Below are 22,142 nucleotides of genomic sequence, written 5' to 3'. Positions count from 1 at the left end.
TCCCGGGGAAGTTGTCCCTGGATCCCGGGACCCTGGCAGTGGCGGGCTGCCCAGGCTCCCCGGAAGCGGGGTGTGGATAGTGATCTGTGCTCGCACACAGGCTTCTTGGTGGCAGCAGCAGCAGCCTTGGCGTCTCATGCCCGTGTCTGGGGTCCGCGTTTTTTTTAAAAAATTAATTTATTTTATTTATTTCTGGCTGCATTGGGTTTTTGTTGCTGCACGTGGGCTTTCCTCTAGTTGCGGTGAGCAGGGCTACTCTTCGTTGTGGTGTGCGGGCTTACTGCTGTGGCTTCTCTTGTTGCAGAGCACGGGCTCTAGGCACACGGGCTTCAGTAGTTGTGGCACGCAGGCTCAGTAGTTGTGGTTCCTAGGCTCTAGAGCACAGGCTCAGTAGTTGTGGCACAGGGGCTTAGTTGCTCCATGATATGTGGGATCTTCCCGGACCAGGTCTTGAACCCGTGTCTCTGGAGGCCACGGATGCTGTCACCACGGAGACACCCTAGCTCCCACCGAAAGCCAACTTCTAGCAAACCCCTCACCCAGGCTCTAACCCGCTAGCTCCGTCCTAGTCACAACTGAACCCATGGAACCCCGAGGCCATTGAGGAGCAGCCGACTCCTTCAATCGCTGGCTAGAAGTGGGATGGGTGTCTGCGCTTTTAGCCGCGGCTCGCGCCCATCACTGGAGCTCCTTTAAGCAGCGCTCTTAATCCCCCTCTCCTCGCGCACCAGGAAACAAAGAGGGAAGAAAAAGTCTCTTGCCTCTTCGGCAGGTCCAGACTTTTCCCCGGACTCCCTCCTGGCTAGCCGTGGTGCACTAACCCCCTGCAGGCTGTGTTGACGCAGCCAACCCCAGTCCTCTCCCTGCACTCCGAGGGAAGCCGGAGCCTCAGCTCCCAGCCCCCGCCCACCCCGGCGGGGGAGCAGACAAGCCTCTCGGGCTGGTGAGTGCCAGTCGGCACTGATCCTCTGTGTGGCAATCTCTCCGCTTTGCCCTCCGCACCCCTGTTGCTGTGCTCTTCTCCGCGGCTCTGAAGCTTTCCCCCTCCGCCACCCGCAGTCTCTGCCCTAGAAGGGGCTTCCTAGTGTGCGGAAACCTTTCCTCCTTCACAGCTCCCTCCCACTGGTGCAGGTCCCATCCCTATCCTTTTGTCTCTGTTTATTCTTTTTTCTTTTGCCCTACCCAGGTACGTGGGGAGTTTCTTGCCTTTTGGGAGGTCTGAGGTCTTCTGCCAGCGTTCAGTAGGTGTTCTGTAGGAGTTGTTCCACGTGTAGATGTATTTCTGGTGTATCTGTGGGGAGGAAGGTGATCTCCGCGTCTTACTCTTCCACCATCTTCCCCGTGTCCACTAAGAACTCCTTTATGGCTCTTCATCTTTCGAAAGGACGTCTGGTCTTTGCACTGGGCGCAGGAAGGAAAAAACTGAAGCTCAAAAGCAAAGTGCAGTGATGGGAAGTGGCACACGGTGGCATTTGGGCAAGATGGAGAAAGGGGGCGCTTGGTTGTGGATGGTCTGAGGGCCCGGGAGGGAAGTTTGCCCGGAAAATCCACCATCAGCCTCAGAGCACCAGTTTACCTGGGATCGTCTCCATCAGGAAAACCAAAGACCCTCCCCCAAAACAGCTTTGTGGGATGCCTGAGGAACTTTCAGTTGGATTTGAAACCCCTGGACACCGCTTCTGCAAGCTTTGGGGTGTCTCCCTGCTTGGATGGCTCTTTGGAGAAAGGCATCTATTTTTCTCAAGAAGGAGGTCATGTCATCCTAGCTAACTCCGTGCTTTTGGGGCCAGAATTTAAGCTTGTTTTCAGCATTCGCTCGAAAAGTCTCACTGGAATTCTATTTCACATCGGAAGTCAACCCAGGGAGCTCTTATGTGTTTATATGGAGGCAGGAAAGGTCATGGCCTCTGTGGGCAGTGAGGCAGGTGGGATCCTGACATCGGTCACACCAAAGCAATCTCTGTGTGACAGACAGTGGCACTCAGTGACAGTCACCATAAAACAGCACATCCTGCACCTGAAACTGGACGCAGACTATAGTTCCACCGCTGGACGGCACCCCCCATCCCCACTGCCCACACGCAGGAGCATCTGCACATTGGAGGTGTCCCAGCTAATTTGAAAACCCTGAAGCTTCCTGCGTGGAAATCTTTTTGGCTGCCTGAAGAATGTTCAAGTCAACCACGTTCCTGTCCCTGTCACTGAAGCCGCAGAAGTTTGAGGGACTGTCAGTCTGAATGACTGTCCTGACCACTAACTCAAACCTATCACAAGGCAAGGAAGTTCACCTCCGGAAGCACTGATTACCCAATGCCCCTCCCTCTCCCCTCTCAAGGTCGTTCTTGACTTAAGACACCATCCCGATAGGTTTATTAACAAGTCTCATTTTTAATTCCAATAACACATACCCATCATTTTGGCATTCAGTGCTACATATATATTTTACATAAAAATCCCATTTCTTGAAGAGGATGAACAAATCCTTACATGCTTCTGGTAATATCATTTTCCACTAAAAGTTTGATGTATTTTAAAGAACATTATTTTCCACTTGTTAAAAAAAATATATATCTTTCAAAGCACTTTACAAAAATTTTACATGTGTTAAGATGTTATAATTTATGGGGTTAAATAAACGCAGTGTACTCTTCAAAAGAAAAAACTTTTTTTAAAAAAAAACTTTAAACTATTATAAGGAGAGAGGGCATTTTATAACAGCAAAGTCAGAAATTCCCCATCACTCGGATAATTTAAATTTATCCTAGGCACATAATAATGCAGCTCAAAACAACCTTAACAAAAACAGTCAAAACTTCTACTATCCCCTCCCCCTTCGCTCGTATGTCCTAACAACTAAACTTTAACAAAAGGAGGGAAGGAAAAAGATCAGGATCTCACAGTCCCAGAATTTTCCATTTCCTCCAAACTTAAAAGCCAACAGTAGCCATAAAAAAGTGAGAAAGTGAGGGGTTCTATATGAAGTTACAGATTAAACTGAATGACAGATGTAAAAAATAAACTGAAAAGTTTAACAATGCTTAAAATGAAATCTGCTTATTACAAAGGACAGACTTTAAAAACGTTTAACATCATTTTAGCTTCATCCTTATGAAGCAATCAAGTTAAAACAATGAAAACAATGACTCATTATATTTTTCCTTATTAAACTCCTGATCATTGTTGACTCCCATCCATTTCTAGTATTCAAATAATGATCTAAACACAGCTCAGATGGAAATAATGTATACTTACACTGGCACAACAGGAGACTTCCCAATATTTTATATTTGAAATAACCATTTTTAATTAGCCTATTAAGAATTTTAAAACTAATGTTCACGTTTTCAATTCAACAAGTCTGTGGGTTAGTTTGCTTTTTGGTTTGTTGGTTTTGGGGTGGAGGTAGGGACTAAAATCAAAACACATTACTTCCAGAGCTGACAATAATATTGTAATATACAAGTCAACCTTCAAATTCCAGATTTGCTTTTTTCAGCCATGCCTTCATTTTGTTAACAAAAGTGGCCTCCTGTGTGTTTCTATCAAGTCCATTTATAACACCTTCAACATAGAGGAATGATAATTTCTCCCAAGTTCAGTTGGTACGGGTTGGGGAGTGGGCACCATGTAGAGCTAATGGGAGCACTGTCCCGTGGTGTGAGAGTGCAGTTTCTCACCTCACCAGCACCTTCTCTCAATGCCACCTCCCCCAACACAGCAGAGTTTCATTCATAATTTGGATTTTTAAACCAGAAGGTTGTTCTGGTCAATCCAAAATAACCCAAAGAGCTTGCTAAAGTTACATCAATAAGCAGCTTTTTATAGAAGGACTGAAAGAATTAAATAGAAGGCACAGTAGCACTGTAAAGCTTTTTCAGATCATGATAATCTTTTTGTGTGTATATATGGAACCCAAACTTTCTTTTTTGTTGTTAAAAATGTCTGATGAACAATCAGAAAATCCTTATTTGTCCTCTTTCCCTTTAGTTTTTCTGTATACCATCTCTCGAAAGCTGGCCAGAATCTTGTTTTCTCTCTTTCGTCTCTCTTCTTGGTTAAAGGATGCAAGGGCTCTCTTCTCATCAGCACTATAGATCTGGTTCTCTTTTCGCAGTCGCACAGCCTCCATTCGGCGATGCCTGGAGATAATTTTTTTTTTTGGCTTAATTTCTCAGTAATTATTTTCATAGTGCTTCCTCACTAATCCTTTCTTAATACAGAGTAGTCTATTTAAAAAGCCGACAAATAGAATCTGTTTCTGTAATGGGTTAGATTTTCAAAAGATCATTCATTTTATCTGCTGACATGTCCTTTGATTCATTTCTAGTATTCAAATAATGATCTCTGCGGTTCTGTCAATAGGGTGAATGTTATTAATTTCAAATACTAAGGGCCTAAGTCTGGTTCTGTTATTTCCAGTAAAACAACTAGGAACAGGCAAATTATTAAACTTCCTAAGTGATATGTAGACTTGATAGTAGGATAAGATTTAAGTTGTCATCTAGCAGGTGGAACTTCTCCAAAGTTCTAATTTATCATACAACCAAAAGAACCAGGTTTAAATTTACAACTGAATTTTTGGGTGAGTTTTGTGGGTGGATTTAACTTCCTTAGAATTCAGTTGCAGCTCAAAGAAAAGAAAGAAGGGATTTTAGCACAAGGACCAAATCAGTAAAGTATAGGGGTCAAGGCAGAGGGAAACTTTTACATCATCTTCAAAAGATCTGCCTATTTAGAAGGAAAACTTCATGAAAACCTGCCTCTTTTATGTATATGTACCCAATCCTGCACAATCAATTCAAGATGAAGCTTCAACTATGCCTAGAAAAACAGAGCAAACTGAGTAAGGAAAAGAGGGGAGAATCATTCAGGTTAGTGTGAAGGTGGAGGAGTGGCAGGTGGTAAGTCAAGGAGATGACAATGTATTTAGGTTGCTCAGGGTATAGTGAGTAGTTTATCTGGAACGGAAAGTGCCATGTGAATGATGCTGTAATAAACATCAATGTCCACATCTCTTAGTACATGGGAAAGATTCTCTTGGGTATGTAGGTATGGAGTTGCTGGGTCATAAAATATGTGAATGCTCAACTTTCCAAGATAATGTCAGAATGTTTTCCAAAATGGTTGTACCGATTTATACCACCACTGGCAACACTTAAGAGAGCCTGTGGATCCACATCCTCTCAAATGCTTGGAATTGTTAGAACTTTGAACTTTTCTCTATCAAATGGCTGTAAAATGGTATTTCCATATGTTGATTTCCATTTCCAATGATAACAAACATCTTTTTTGTATGTGTAGGCCATATATTTTTTCCTTCTGACAAATGCCTGTTTGTGTCATTTTCCCACTTTTCTTTTGGATTGTTTATAGATATTCTTTAAATACTCTCAATACTAACTATCAGTTGTGTGTATTACAAGATCTTATCCCAGCTTGGAACTTGTCTTTTTTACTTATTTTAAGATGTCTTTTGATGAACAAAAGTTCTTATTTTTAACTCAGGCAAATTTATCAATATATTATTTTATTGTTAGTGCATTTTTTTGGTCTTCTTTAAGAAATGCTTCCCCACCCCAAGATCTAATAGAAATCTCATTATTTTATACTAAGAGTATTAAAGTTGTTTTTGATGTTTAACTCCTGATCTAGCTGTAATGATTTTTAAATATGGTGATACGGGGTTCTACTTTCAGCTTCTTCCATACAGATAACCATTTTCTTCCTGCTCCATTTATTGCCTAGTTCATTCTTTCCCCACTGATCTGACATACCAGCTCTTTCATATAACGAAGTTCCATACATGTATGGCTCTGCCCCTGGGCTCTGTATTTTATTCCGTTGAACAGTTCATTTGTTATGCCACTCTTTCCAAAGTGCTGCAAGCTTCATAATAAGCCCTCATATATGGTAGGGCAAATCACCTTCCTGCTCTTCTTCAGAGAAGTAAGATGGCTATTCTTGGCCCGCTAGTCTTAACATATAAATTTTAGAACCATCTTATTACGTTTCATGAAAATCTCAGTTGTGATTTTGATTGGAACTGCACTGAATCTACAGATTAATTTTGGAAGAACTGACAACTTTACAATATTGCCTTCCTATTCATGAACATGATACCTCTCCATTTATTTAGGTCTTCTTTAATGTCTCTTAATAATGTCTTATAGTTTTCCCTGTAAAGGTCTTGGACATCTTTTGTGAAGATTTATTCCTAAGTCCTTCATATTCTCTGATACTATTATAAATGTTTTCTTTTTATTTAACTACACTTTCTAGTTCTTTGTTGCTGGTACATAGAAATGCAATTGATTTTTGGGTGTTAACATTATATCCAACTATTCGTTAAACCTTCCTATTATCTGTAATTCATCTGAAGAGTCTTTAGGATTTTCTATGTAAAAAATCATATCATTCACAAAAAATGACAGTGTTATATCCTCTGTTCTAATTCTTATGCCTCTAATTTCTTTTTCTTGTCTTACTGGTCCTTAGATATAATGTTTTCAAATATCAGTCCTCAGAATTCCAAGATTCTGGAGATGCTTCAGGGGTTCCACAAATATTTGCCTCCAATTTCACTTAAAAATGTTTACCCACTTTTAAAAGTTTATGAAGTTTTAAAAAATCCAAAATTCAGTTTGATCTTGGTACTGATACCCTATTAGTTCACTCTCCTTGTTCTTCCTGGGACTTTGCTTTCTCTTCCCAATTTTGTATTCCTTTTCTCATGCTAAAACTGATCTCTGTCATAATCCTTTTCTGCTCTTCATTCTCAGAGTCCAGAGAACTAGAGAGTCCAAGTTCTCTGACTCCACAGAGAACTAGAGGCAAACTCAGAAAACAGGAAACACTGTCTTATGTAAATGCTTTCCTAACTACCAGAATGCCACATTCCTCGTGGGGCAGTGATAAATAGCTGAATTTAACTATATTCTCCGGAGGATAAACTATCTGTACCAAAATATGGATTAGGACACTGAAAAGACTGATTCTTTGAAGTTGGAGACACAGCCGAGTTGCATACCTACTTGGAATTTTAGACAACTACATTTATACTAACAAAACCAATATTAAGCCTATATTTATACTTTTCTTTTCATTAGGAATGGTCACTTAATGAAAATGTCACCAAAATATAATTTTGGTAGTGAGAAAGGAAACTGACCTCAATGCCAAGAACATACCTGCTACCACTCATTACGTAACCCGAGCATTCAAATGATGCAATTTCTTCACTTGTCAAGCCAATTTCACCTCTTCGTGGGATACGTTTTCCAGCTTTTACATATTCAGCCATAGCTGCACCTTCACCAGGTAACAGAGCATGGCCATAGCTACGAAGTAATATAGAATTCAGAAAAGGTTCATTATAAAAAGTTCATCATCTAAAGAGAGCACAAAAAACCATTTCTCTCAGAGAACAGTAGGAATAACAGTTGCTGGGCAGCATGCTGGGAAGTCCAATGTAAATTACTTCAACTTAACTAGGGAACACTGCACTGTGACCTATATCACTAACCCAGAAATGCAGAGATACTTTGGAAGAATAAAAGAACTGATGTTAGTGAGCATATATTCATGGTTTACAATTATGGATCAATTTTCCCCACAGGTATTGCCTTTATTGCTTCTGCCTCCAGCGAACTCCTTTTACCTTTTTCCCTTTAAAAAAAAAGTAAAGAAATAATATATCTCAAATTAACATATTTATTAGACTTATAACCAATAATAATGCTATACAGTAACGGTTCTCAAATAACTTTCATTCAAGGGGACTTTGAAAACTACCATCGCTTCATTCAATTCATTGAATTCTTCTTGAATAGCTATTAAACTCAAAGCTTGTAATATAAAAATAATCTCTGTTCTTATGGCACTTACATATTAATAAGGATATAACACTAATACAATGTAGAATATGTAACACATTGCACAAAAGAAAGAAAACGCTATGAGGACTAAAGGATTAAAGAGGGGTAGGAGGACTTCCCTGGTGGTGCAGTGGTTAAGAATCCACCTGCCAATGCAGGGGACATGGGTTCGATCCCTGGTCCGGGAAGATCCCACATGCCGTGGAGCAACTAAGCCCATGCGCCACAACTACTGAGTCTATACTCTAGAGCCCACGAGCCACAACTACTGAGCCTGCGTGCCACAACTACTGAAGCCAGTGCACCTAGAGCCTGTACTCTGCAACAAGGGAAACCACCGCAATGAGAAGCCCGTGCACAGCAATGAAGAGTGGCCCCCGCTCGCTGCAACTAGAGAAAGCCTGCGTGCAGCAATGAAGACCCAATGCAGCCAAAACAAACAAACAAACAAATAAATAAAACAAAGTAAAAAATAAAGAAATAAAAAATAAAGAGGGGTAGGAATCACACCTACCTGTGGAGGGACGATATCAGCAATCAGCATATGCCCCCTCCTTTTGAAAAGGGCTTTGAAGAATGTTAAGCATTTTAACAGGAAGAAATTGGGGGTAGTAAAGAAATCAGGACTGGGGAAAGAAGGGAAGGCACATTGGGGGAAGAAATAAGGTGAAAGTGCACAGTGAATACAGGGAAGTTTTAGTTCAGCTCAGTTGGAACCTGGCGTCTAAATAAGGGAGTAGAGGAAGATAAGCTTGGAAGAGGACGTTAGGACCATACATTTGGGAAGGTACTTTAGAGATTATAAACACACTCTTACTTACTTCAAAGGTTTATCATCTTGAGAGGCAAGTGTTTTGGGAGCCTCTGGGCCAATCAAATCTGAGGGTTCTTCAGGCTCTGCACAAAAGATGTTCAGAAACATATTCACATTTTGACTAATCAGTTAATTTAATGTTTTATCTGTTCTGAGTCGAAGTCTAGCAGAAGAACCTACTTGATCGATCCTTCCAGGGATTCTCCAGAAACTCTTCTTGGGACTCTTTAGAACTTGAATCACTGGAATCTTTTCTGCTCTTCTTAGACTTCTTTTTCTTATATTTCTTCCTGTAATGATTATAATTTGATATAAATTGATTTAATATTCCCATGCTAAAGGGCATCTTATTTTTTTCAAGGCAATGAAGGACTGACTGAAATGATCTTGATGCTCAGCTAATTCAAACTTATTAGAGAAGAACTTTAATTAAAAAAATCTAACTTATTTAACCAAATCATGTTTCACTATAAAAAAAAGATCCTGGGGCTTCCCTGGTGGCACAGTGGTTAAGAATCTGCCTGCCAATGCAGGGGACACGGGTTTGAGCCCTGGTCCAGGAAGATCCCACATGCCACAGGGCAAGTAAGCCCGTGCGCCACAACTACTGAGCCTGCACTCTAGCGCCCATGCGCCAAAACTACTGAGCCTGTGCTCTAGAGCCTGTGCGCCGCAACGAGAGAAGCCACCGCAATAAGCCCGCAGGCATTGCAACGAAGAGTAGCCCCTGCTCACCAAAACTAGAGAAAGCCCGCGCGCAGCAACGAAGACCCAATGCAGCCAAAAATAAATAAATTTATTAAAAAAAAAAAGAAGATCCCTAAGGGAACAATAAAATACAGTTCTCATGTTGTAGAAAGATAGCAGAAATAAAGCAGTTTAAAAAATAGCTCTTGGGTTTCCCTGGTGGCGCAGTGGTTAAGAATCCGCCTGCCAATGCAGGGGACATGGGTTCGAGCCCTGGTCTGGGAAGATCCCACATGCCATGGAGCAACTAAGCCCGTGTGCCACATCTAGTGAGCCTGCGCTCTGGAGCCCGTGAAACACAACTACTGAAGCCCGCGTGCCACAGCTACTGAAGCCCGTGCGCCTAGAGACCATGCTCCTCAACAAGAGAAGCCACCACAATGAGAAGCCCGCGCACGGCAACAAAGAGTAGCCCCCGCTCACTGCAACTAGAGAAAGTCCGCGCACAGCAACGAAGACCCAATGCAGCCAAAAATAAATAAATAAAATAAATTTATTTAAAAAATTAAAAAAAAAACAGCTCTTACCAATTTGAACATCAACAATTTTCAGTGTAATGGATTAAAATACATCAAATGTTTGAATTCTTGGGTTCATAATGATACTAAAAAACCCCAACTCATTTATTTGAAAACTCATAAAACGAAAAAAGGAAGCAATTATTCTGCCCTTACTATACCAACTATACTTCAGAGTAACCAAATAGTTAATAAGGGTAGGTTTCTCATATAGAATTATTCTACCTAATACATGAAGAAAGAAAGCCAGAAGTAGACCATCACCATTTGGCAATGATATAAGGGACCTAGACAATGACTAGTGATGCCAGTTAATATAACAAAAAGAGACAACCAGACATTATCTGCCTCCTGCTGCAAGTACACAGCACCGCCTATGAAGTATTCCTGCCAGAAACTCAAATCTGAACCTTATCAAGTGTCTAGACCTAACTGTCAATCTATAGGAAATACAAAGGACAGAAAACATGTGAAAAGAACACTGTAAGAATACAACCAGCAAAATCCATACCGCAGGAAACCCTCCAGGACAAATGATTTTGTTTCTGCTACAAAAAAACTGCAGGAACAAAAAGGGAAGGGGAAGCTACCTATTTCAGGAGATGTAAGAGACATATCAACCAATCACAATTTATGTACATTGTCTGGATCCTAATTTGAATAAACTACACCAAAAACTACTGAGAATTGAATGAACAATTACTGTTAAACATTTTAGGCGGATTAACAGTATTGTACTTTTTTTTTTTTTTAAAGAATGCCTATCTTTTAGAGAAACTCGCAGCTTTATGGATGAAATGATATCTGGTATTGGTTTCAAATAGTGGGGGGGTAGGCAGCAGAGACTGCCAATGAGTTGATAATTGTTCAAGCTGGGTGATGGTTACATGGAGGTCCATTACACTATTTTATATAATTTTCTATATTTTTGAACTTTTCCATAATAAAAATTAAAGAAAAAAACAGACGATCTGCGTTTCTTCTTCTTTTCCTTTTTCTTGGCTTTCTTTGCTCTCCTTTTTGTATCTTCATCTGCAAATTAAAGCACATTATAATTTAAAAAATTTTTAACTCTAAAACCCCAATACTCTTGAGTAGATAAATATCTTATTACTCTTCCATTTGTTGTTACAGAGAAATTAATTCATTCAAATTCATTCAAACATTTATTTCTACTTGTTAGGAAATGTGCTAGGCACGGGGGACATAGAAATTAAAGTTGCATTTGGTTATATAGGGTATTATTATTAACCTTATTGCATGAGATAATAGTATTGTGGTTAGATACAAAAATGTCCTTATTGTTTAGAGGTGTATACAGAAATATTTAGGGTGGCAGTGTGATATTTGTAATTTGCCTTGACTATCTCAACAAAAAAATCCCTATCTGAAGCAAGTATGTCAAAATGCTAACAAATGTTAAACCTGAGTGACAAGTACTGTACATGGCATTAATTATACTACTCCCTTTAGTTTTCTCAATGTTTGAGTATTTTCATGATGTGTGTGTTTGGGGGTTTGCTTTCCAGGAGCTCATTCTAGTGGAGGAGACACAGGGAAAGAGGCGAATCTGAGTGAGAGGGAAGCATGGGGTGCTCTGGGCATACAGAGGAGTCTCAAAATCAGGCTGATTTGGGGATAGTGGTTGAGGAATGGTTGACCAGGAAAAGGTGACTCTTAAGCTAGTTATTTTTAAAATCAGTTTCATTACAAACGTAATGCATGCCCATCATAGCAATGAGTAAGCCAAGCCACGTGCAGGGAGAGACCAACATTGTAGGCAGACGGACTCTCTGTATCAAGCGACAGAGTCAAGAGAAAGGATGTGCAGTATCAAGGAGATGGAAAGTCATCCTTAGGCCAAAGAGGGCGCTGCAGGAGAGCCACAGGGTACGTGTGATGTGAGAGATCAATTGGGATCTGACTTTACCCTGAAGGCCATGGAGAACTGCAGAAGGATTTTAAGTAGGGACCACCATGCTCAGATTTGTGCTTCAAGAAAGCTCAGGCTTCTAGCAGTGAGGAAGAAAGGTGACAGTGAGGGCCAGGAAACCCAGGTGACATCAGAGGAAGGGGTGCCTTAATGTAACGTGTCCCCAGAGGAGGCACCCTCTGTCAGTCATCAGCCAGGCATTGTAGGCAGACGGACTCTCTGTATCAAGCGACAGAGTCAAGAGAAAGGACGTGCAGTATCAAGGAGATGGAAAGTCATCCTTAGGTCAAAGAGGACGCTGCAGGAGAGCCACAGGGTACGTGATGCGAGAGATCAATTGGTGTTGCAGTTTTCTTATGACAGGGCTGAAAGTAAGCTCATCACACGAGATGAACTGTGCAGAAGCACAGCAGTAGAGGGCTGCTGCTCGCTCAGGCAATACAGCGCCGTCTCATCCTGCTGTGGTGACTTTTATTTAAGCATTATCTATGTTTACATCTTAAGACTTAAAATTTTAACATTCCAGAAATGCCAAAGCAGCAATATATGCTTGTATTGATTAGACAAGCAACAGTGGGCTTTCTTGAAGACATGCCGTGCTTCATCCTTGAGCTCACAAGCAGCACAAGGACATCTCCTTGTGTTCCCATCATTCTGATTATACTGAGGTCATTTCATGGATCAGCGCCCAAAGTATCCAGGACTGCCTGCAGTTCTGGCTTACTCGCTAACCCTCGGTCTGCCGAGGGGTTCATGGGTCACGTCTCCTTTCCATGTCCTCAGTTATTCCTCTACAATTGGGATCTGACTTTACCCTGAAGGCCATGGAGAACTGTGGAAGGATTTTAAGTAGGGACCGCCATGCTCAGATCTGCGCTTCAAGAAAGCTCAGGCTTCTAGCAGTGAGGAAGAAAGGTGACAGTGAGGGCCAGGAAACCCAGGTGACATCAGAGGAAGGGGTGCCTTAGTGTAACGTGTCCCCAGAGGAGGCACCCTCTGTCAGTCATCAGCCAGGAGAGGGCACAAAAAGGTGACTTTTTTGTGATGTGCCGCCCCACAGGAAGTGTGATACATAAATCAGCTGCTGGCCAGAGGGAGTCCCCTATGGTGCACCTTTTTGAAAATTGCACAAAGGTGCCCACTAAGTGTGAGAATCTCACAAAAGAGCTGCTCCACTGGGCTGAGGCAGCCCCCTGTGGCTTGGTTTAGCACCACACGTCTCACAGACTAACCCCAACATGGTTCGGTGCCACATGCCTTGTACAGCTACACACAACCAATCTGGAGTCACACGGCTTAGGTCTGAATCCCAACTGTGTGGCCTTGGGTGCGGTACTTATAACCTGCTCTGGGCCTCCATTTCTCCATCTCTAAGATGTGTCCTACAGTGACTGTGTGGATTAAATAGCAATAATGCATATCAAGCACTTAGCAGGGTGCCCAACACAAAGTCAGTGAGTGTTCAAAACTCTTGGCTATTATTGTTTTTAAGAACCTGCTTCTAAAATAAGCTTTCAAGAAGTACAACTAGTTTTGAAGTAAGGCTCACAGAAGGATGTTGGCTTTCTTACCACTGGAGTCTGTTTCAGAATCAGAGTCACTGTCACTATCATCAGAATACTTCTTGTGTTTTCTTTTAGATGATTTTTTCTTCCTCTTTTTCTTGGACCTTTCTTTTGAATGACTAGACTTCTTCTTCTTCTTTTCTTCTACATAAAATACAAATAAAAAACTAACTTCTAAAGAAGTATTTCTGAGCATCAATTTTATTGTATTAAAAATACTGAAAAGGAATTGATGACAGGCGATTTGAGTAAAGTCTAATGTTCAACTATTTATAAACGTATTTTTTAAACTTCTCAATAAAAAAGTCCTATATTTAAAAAATACCTTCTGAAGTAGAAGCTGAAGTGGTACTTTTCTTTGGCTCTTCGTCCTCTACTGGTGTATGTTCATCAGAGCTGAATTTAAAGAAAACTGTAGTAAGAATCAGGAAAGTGATAAAATATGGACCACAGAGTATAAAAATACATACTTAAAATTTTTCAGTAACAAATTGATTGTCCAAGAACCATTCAAAGCCAGCACCGGACTGCTTTTGTAACAGTACAGCTTATCGGCCAACCACCTTCATAATAGTAGAATAATCATTTACATTTGCATAAAGCTTTAACAAAATGCTATTCACACTGAAAGCAGCATGAAGGATTTATATTTTCGAAGAAACCACAAGGCAAATGCAGGGAAACAGGAACCATAAGGAAAGAGGAGAGAAACTGGAGATAAGAAGGCTGAGGGAAGACTTCATAATTTCATTCTACTTGTGGAACAGACATACGGTAGAGCAGCAACTGTTCTGTCTCCCCAGAGCAAGAATCTAACACACTACAGCTACAGAGATTTCATCCTGTTGTAAGAGAATTCTGAAAATGAGTGTTATTAACATTCTACAATAGCTTAAAAAGGGAATTTCCATATCACAGTCTCTTCCTCTGAAGATCACATCTGGAATAATTTAGAAATTGCCTAGAAAATTATTTTTAGGATTCCTTTCAACTCTAATTCTTTGAGTATTCTTTTAAAATAAATAAATTTATTTATTTATTTTTATTTTTGGCTGCGTTGGGTCTTTGTTGCTGCGCGCGGGCTTTCTCTAGTTGCGGCGAGCAGGGGCTACTCTCTGTTGTGGTGCGCGGGCTTCTCATTGCGATGGTTCCCCTTGTTGCAGAGCACAGGCTCTAGGCACGCAGGCTTCAGTAGTTGTGGCTCATGGGCTCTAGAGTGCAGGCTCAGTAGTTGTGGCACACGGGCTTAGTTGCTCTGCGGCACATGGGATCTTCTCGGTCCAGGGCTCGAGCCCATGTCCCCTGTATTGGCAGGGAGATTCTTAACCACTGCGCCACCAGGAAGCCCTCTTTGAGTATTTTAAAGGCATCTGTTAGAACAAGTTTCAGTATCTCAACATAATAAAGACAATATATGAACAGCCCACAGTTAACATCACACTCAATGGTGAAAAGCTAAACAAGACAAGGATGCCCACTCTCACCACTTTTATTCAACATAGTATTGGAAGTCCTAGCCAGAGCAATTAGGCAAGAACAAGAAATAAAAGGCACCCAAATTGGAAAGGAAGAAGTAAAACTGTCCTTACTTGCAGATGACATGATATTATATATAGAAAATCCCAAAGACTCCACCAAAAGACTGTCAGCATCAATAAATGAATTCAGTAAAGTTGCAGGATACAAAATCAATACACAGAAATTCGTTGCATTTCTATACACTAATAACGAATTATCAGAAAATGAAACTAAGAATACAATTCCATCAAAAAGAATAAAATACCTAGAAATAAATTTAACCAAGGAGGTGGAAGACTTGTACACTGAAAACTATAAGACATTGATGAAATAAATTGAAGAAGACACAAAGAAATGGATTTTCTATGCTCACAGATTGGAAGAATTAATATTGTTAAAATATCCATACTACCCAAAGCAATCTACAGATTCAATGAAATCCCTACCAAAATTCCAATGGTATTTTTTCACAGAAATAGAACAAACAGTCCTAAAATCTGCATGAAACCACAAAAGACCCTGAATAGCCAAAGCAATCTCGAGCAAGAAGAACAAAGCTCGAGGCATCATGCGCCCTGATTTCAAACTATACTACAAGGCTACAGAAATCAGAACAGCATGGTACTGCCATAAAAACAGACATATAGATCAATGGAACAAAACAGACAGCCCAGAAATAAATCCATGTATATATGGTCAATTAATTTATGATAAAGGAGCCAATAATATACAATGAGGAAAGGACAGTCGGTTCAATAAATGGTGCTGGGAAAACTGGATAGCTACATGCAAAAGAATGAAATGGACCACTATCTTACACCATTACACAAAAATTAACTCAAAATGGATTAAAGACTTGAATGTAAAACCTGAAACCATAAAACTCCTAGAAGAAAACATAGGTGGTAAGCTCCCTGACATAGGTCTTGGCAATGATTTTTTGGATTTGACACCAAAAGCAATGGTAACAAAAGCAAAAATCAGTAAGTGTGACTATATCAAACTAAAAAGCTTCTGCACAGCAAAGGAAACCATCAACAAAATGAAAAGGCAACCTACTGAATGGGAGAAAATATTTGCAAATCACATCTGATGAGGGGTTAATATCCAAAATATATAAAGAATTCATACAACTCAATAGCAAACAAACAAACAATGTGATTTAAAAATAGGCAGAGGATCTGAATAGACATTTTTCCAAAGAAGACACACAGATGGCCAATAGGTACATAAAAAGATGCTCAACATCACTAGTGATCAGGGAAATGCAAATCAAAACCAAAATGAAATATCACTTCACACCTGTTAGGATGAATATTATCAAAGAGACAGGAGATAACAAGTGTTGGTGAGGATGTGGAGAAGAGGGAACACTTGTACCCTGTTAGTGGGAATATAAATTGGTACAGCCATTATAGAATCCAGTATGGAGGTTCTTCAAAAAATTAAAAATTGAACTACCATATAATCCAACAATCCCACTTCTGGATATATATCTGAAGGAAATGAAATCAGTATCTCAAAGAAATATCTGCATTCTCATGCTCATTGCAGCATTATTTAAAATAGCTAAGATATAGAAACAACCAAATATCCATGAACAGATGAATGGATAAAAAAGAACTGTGAGAAATACACACACACACACACACACACACACACACACACACCACAGTAGAATATTATTCATCCTTAAAAAGGAAAGAATCTTGCCATTTTAGACAACATGGATGGACTGTGAGGGCATTTGCTAAATGAAATAAGTCAGACAGAGAAAGACAAATATCATATAATCTCACTTATATGTGAACTCTAAAAAACAAAAAACCAGCAAGCTCACAGATACAGAGAACAGAAGATGGTTGCCAGTGGGTGGGGCATGGGTAAAATGTGTGAAGGGTATAAAAAAGTACAAACTTCTAGTTATAAAATAAATAAGTCCTGGGGATGTAATGTATAGCATGGCAACTACAGTTAATAATGCTGGGGCTTCCCTGGTGGTGCAGTGGTCAAGAATCCGTCTGCCAATGCAGAGGATACGGGTACGAGCCTGGTCCGAGAAGCACGTGCCGCGGAGCAACTAAGCCCATGCGCCACAACTACTAAGCCTGCGCTCTAGAACCCGCGAGCCGCAACTACTGAAGCCTGCACGCCTAGAGCCTGTGCTCTGCAACAAGAGAAGCCACCGCAAAGAGAAGCCTGCGCACCGCAACGAAGAGTAGCCCCCGCTCGCCGCAACTAGAGAAAGCCCATGCATAGCAAAAAAGACCCAACTCAGCCAAAAATTAAAATAAAATAATAATAATACTGTATTGCATATTTGAAAGTTGCTAAGAAAGTAAATCTTAGAAGTTCTCATCACAAGAAAAAAAAATTTATAACTATGTATGGTAATGGATGTTAACTAGACTTATTGTGGTGATTGTTTTGCAATATATACAAATATCAAATCATTATGTTGTATGCCTGAAACTAATACTGTATGTCAATTATACCTCAATAAAAAAAATAACAGGTGGGCTTCCCTGGTGGCGCAGTGGTTGAGAGTCCGCCTGCCGATGCAGGGGACATGGGTTCGTGCCCCGCTCCGGGAAGATCCCACATGCCGCGGAGCGGCTGGGCCCGTGAGCCATGGCCGCTGAGCCTGCGCGGCCGGGGCCTGTGCTCCGCAACAGGAGAGGCCACAACAGTGAGAGGCCCGCGTACAGCAAAAAAAAAAAAAAAACAAAAAAAAACAGGTGGTGGGAAAAATAATTTTTTTAAGAAGAAAAAAGAACTTTCAGATAATAATGCTTTATCACCCTGTTACAAATAACAGGTTTACCTGTCAAGCACATTGTCTCAACTCAATCTAAAGAAAACACAGAAATAAAGGAGAGGGAAGAAGCAGCTTATGAACAACACCAAAGAGAAAAAAAAATAGGCAAAAAGAAAAAGCATTAGGCCTTCAACAATACTGTATGCAGGAAACTAAACAAACCCATATCAGTATGTTCATTAAAAAAAAACGCTTTGTAATGCTAATGTCTGACATGCAATCAGTTACGGGATTGAGAAAAAATAATTCAAAATAATATAAATGTATTTGTTTCAACACTGAACCCTTCTATGAATAGGAAATTAGCACCTCATGAATTACAACTTAAAGAGAACAATTAGCATGCTAAAATCCACTAGGAGCATGTTTTAATCCTTAGGTATGTTCAACTTTTTTAAAACTTAACGAGTAGAAGAGCATAAATCACAAGAAAGAGGGAAAAAAAGAGCTGTAGTTAAAGTTCTTAACAAAAAATTTGACAATAGACTCTGGATTTAAACAAATGTTGCATTTAAAAAATATATTTTTAAATCACTTACTCTGGTTCTGGATTCTTTGGAGAAAGTCCCCATACTTCAGGAGCTCCCAATTCTCCAATCCTCTCTCTCTCACTTAATCTCCTAGAAGAGATAAGCAGGTAAATTATAACACCATGGCTAAACTGTTTCCTAAATATATAATAAAAGTCAAAGGAGTCCAGTTAAGTTCCATTTTCCCTTTACAGTTTAAACTTTAAACTAATAAAAACTTGGTTTAAATGTAAACTCAACACTTAGGATCTGATGTTCTGACGGTACTATCAAATGGTACAGACTACAGACAGCCTGACAGGCCAGGCCAGAAATTCAGCCTGGGAGGCTGTCCTTCCACCGCATGCATGACATAGCTCCTAATTGCTCCTTTCACCTTCTGCAATATGTGACAGAGACAGTCTTACATTTGGAAATAACTTCATTTGTTTATGTATCCTTATGAAAGTAAAGAGAATTCTCTACTTTTGATAAGGTCAAAACTTCTGTTTTCAGAAACTCAGGAATTAATGAAGAAAATAACAACAAAGCATTAGAAGTAGAAAATAAAAGGAGCTCTGAAAGTGAAAGAAAAGTTTTATTTGACAAAAACTGTACTCAATAAGATACAGCACTTGTTTTCTCTGATTTCCCTTTAATTCCTTTTTCAAAAAGGAGTAAATCCTCTATCTACTCTTGGAAGACACAAAATTTTTTGTTTTGTCTTATGTTTGTGATTTCTTCTCTTAATTTTTGATATTACTTATAAACACACACACAAAACACAAAAAAACTAAGGCTTAATTCCTCAAAGTTTAGCTGCTGTGATGCTACTTGTTTAAAAAAAAAAACCTTACAAAATAAATATAATTGGTTTGATTTTTAAAAAATAAATTATTTTTCTTCTTTATTCAGGGTAAAAGGTGTAATCAGGCAGAGTCAGATTCAGGTTTCCCACTTGAAGTAACATGGACCTGGAGTCTGTCATAGAGTGAAGTAAGTCAGAAAGAGAAAAACAAATACCTTATGCTAACACATATATATGGAGTCTAAAAAAAACAAAAAAAGAATGGTCATGAAGAACCTAAGGGCAGGACGGGAATAAAGAAGCAGACCTACTGGAGAATGGACTTGAGGACACGGGGACAGGGAAGGGTAAGCTGGGACGAAGTGAGAGAGTGGCATGGACATATACACACTACCATATGTAAAACAGATAGCTAGTGGGAAGCAGCCGCATAGCACAGGGAGATCAGCTGGGTGCTTTGTGACCACCTAGAGGGATGGGATGGGGGGGTGGGATAGGGAGGGTGGGAGGGAGACGCAAGAGGGAGGAGATATGGGGATATATGTATATGTATAGCTGATTCACTTTGTTATAAAGCAGAAACTAACACACCATTGTAAAGCAATTATACTCCAATAAAGATTAAAAAAAATCTAATAAGGGACATACTTACAGCCAAATTTTGAATATATACATATAGGACAAAGAATGCTTGACAGGCTGAAAAAAACAAGCAGTCAAGTTCTTATCCCTCCCACCACCTGACTTCATCTGTACTCTTAAGATAAATTATTTATCTTCTAAATGTACAAATGCGAATTTCATCCAAGGAATTCTGACATCTTTTGGTGAAGAATGTCTAATAAGAAAACTGGATGCTTTTTGATCGACACAGCCTGGGGGTAACTTTCTGGAAATTCTAATTTGGAAAAGTAGGTCTCCAACCTAACTCAGGACTGTTTGTACTGTTTCTGCTCCCATGCCCAGAACACTAACAGCTAACACTTAAGGACTATTTATTATGTTCCAGGCACTAAGTCATTACAACTCTTAAAAAGCTTTCGTGCTATTTTATCCCCTTTTAAATGGTGAAGAAATGAAACCCAGAGAGGTTAAGTGACTTGCCCAAGGTCACACAACTATTAAGCAGCAAAGGATGGCTTCAAACTCAGGCAGTCTGATTCTGGAGCCTGTCCTCTTCATCACTACATTTTATTACCTCCCACTCCTGGAAGAAAAAGATTCATGAAGACATCTCTCACCTGTTGGAACCTTAACCTGCTCCTAAATGCCTGTTATACTTTTTAATTTCTTGGTTTTTAAAAAACACATACAGTGTGGTAAAGCACTCAGTACAGTAAGTGATACACAATTTAACAACCAATAAGTGTTAGATATTAAGACTTACAAAGCATATAATAACTATATATGAAGTATAACCTTTAAAAATTGTGAATCACTATATTGTACACCTGTAACTTAAAACACTGTACATCAACTATAAATCAATTTTTAAAAAGTAAAAAAAATTTTTAAACTTACAAAGCAATAATTATAACCCTTTTCCTTTCTCCTCCTTAAACTATTCATTTTCCACTCCAATACTCAGTCTCATTAGAGATCTGATCTCACCCTGACCTAATTTTTCATGCTCAAGATTGAGACCACTTAACAAGATCTTTCTTAGTGTAGTCCAATCTACAGTTTAGCAGATCACTTTTCCTACATTTATTCAAACATCTTGTTTCAGAGGTTTTCCTCCCCTCCAATTTAAGCCTTAATCTCAACCCTTCCCAAATCGCTACAAAACAATTCCACTCACTTACCCTATCATCTCAAACCTGTTTGATCATTCAACAAGCAAAAGTTGCGCGCCTACAAAGTGCTAGGCACGGTGAATTTTGTGATCAATAAAACCGGGCTCCTACTTTCCATGAGCTCAGTCTAGTGGGGAATAAAACATGCTCACGAATGATAACGACACACCAAGTAAATGCTATAATTCCGGGACGTCTGAGGCTCTTGGCCATGTCCGCTACAAGCCAGGAGGCAGGAGGGGGTTGCGGGAGGCCAGCGCACTAGATGAAGGGGCCCGGGGAGGAGTGAAAACCTAGAGTAGAAAAGGCGAATAAGCTGTTATCGTGGGTGGACTGAAGGAAGGGATGAAAATGGGCGCAAGTCAGGGAGAGAGAGCGAAATGGGTATAGTCGGGAGCAAGATGAACGATAAATCGGACACTGAAGGCTGGTGGGCTCACGAAAGATAAGGTACGTTCGTCTCACTCACTTCTGCCGCAGGCTCTCTTCCCTCTCCTTGTCCAGGAGGCTAGGCCATGGCTTGTCGCTCCCGTAGGGGCGTGAGTAGCCGCCATAATAGGCGGACGAGGAGGCAGAAGCGAAAGGGGCGCCCCGCGGCGCGGAGGGCCGCTCTCGAGAGCGTGACCGCGAGCGGGAGCGGTAGGACTGGTTTCGGGAGCCTTGGTTGGGGCCACTCAGTTGATGGCTAAGGCCATTCCGGTCCCCGGACCGAGAGCAAGAGTGCGAGCGAGAGCGGCGGCCCCGCGGGGAGCGAGAGGATTTGCTGGGCTTAGGGCTCTTCGAAGAACTGCGACGCTTCTTCCCCCCGGAGCCCGAGGCCTCCCACTCCGGGCTGCGGGAGCCAGACACCGGAGCCATAGCTGTTGCTGGGTCCCCGAAGCCGTGGGAGAAGGGGGCGCTCTCGCGACCTGGGAAGATATCCGTTGCCTTGGCTCCCAGGACCAGCAACCGCGACACCACCCGAGCCCGAGAAAACCTTGGAAACAGTTCCGAGTACGTCGGCAAATTCCTTCCCCGGACGTAGGCGGTCCTGCCAATGGGACGGGATGTGTGTATCCGTATAAAGAAGCCGTGGGGCAACTAGATCGGCTCATCCTTCGGGTTCCGACTGAGGCTGCTCAAATCTAAGCTCTACTGGAGACCTTGTACTTTTTTTTTTTTTTTTTTTTTTGGCGGTACGCGGGCCTGTCACTGCTGCGGCCAGTGAGAGGCGCTCCGGACGCGCAGGCTCAGCTGCCATGG

At 40.8% G+C, this 22,142-nt stretch overlaps 1 protein-coding gene across 1 annotated transcript; it reads right to left on the bottom strand.

Annotated features, from left to right (window-relative positions):
• Positions 1–2,374: 2,374 nt before the first annotated feature.
• NKAP (NFKB activating protein) lies at positions 2,375–21,885 on the bottom strand. The gene is made up of 9 exons (XM_060003048.1): positions 21,370–21,885; positions 18,327–18,407; positions 13,777–13,847; positions 13,458–13,595; positions 10,922–10,985; positions 8,869–8,978; positions 8,696–8,771; positions 7,188–7,337; positions 2,375–4,139 (listed from the first exon to the last, which is right to left on the bottom strand). Exons 1-9 carry the CDS (start codon positions 21,756–21,758, stop codon positions 3,965–3,967), a joined length of 1,254 nt encoding a protein of 417 aa, XP_059859031.1. The 5' UTR covers positions 21,759–21,885; the 3' UTR covers positions 2,375–3,964.
• Positions 21,886–22,142: the final 257 nt, after the last annotated feature.

Source organism: Delphinus delphis, chromosome X (genome assembly GCF_949987515.2).
Source record: "Delphinus delphis chromosome X, mDelDel1.2, whole genome shotgun sequence".
Taxonomy (NCBI): domain Eukaryota; kingdom Metazoa; phylum Chordata; class Mammalia; order Artiodactyla; family Delphinidae; genus Delphinus; species Delphinus delphis.
The sequence above is the reverse complement of the archived record's forward strand: the minus strand, read 5'-3'. Positions and strand labels throughout refer to the sequence as shown.

Excerpts from the sequence above, each read along its gene's own strand:
- NKAP (XM_060003048.1), bottom strand. The coding sequence starts at position 21,758 with ATGGCTCCGGTGTCTGGCTCCCGCAGCCCGGAGTGGGAGGCCTCGGGC. Across the intron at positions 13,848-18,326 it reads CCAAAGAATCCAGAACCAGA|CTCTGATGAACATACACCAG; the intron begins GTAAGTGATTTA and ends CTTTAAATTCAG. Across the intron at positions 8,979-10,921 it reads AAGAAGAAGAAACGCAGATC|GAAGAAATATAAGAAAAAGA; the intron begins GTCTGTTTTTTT and ends TAATCATTACAG.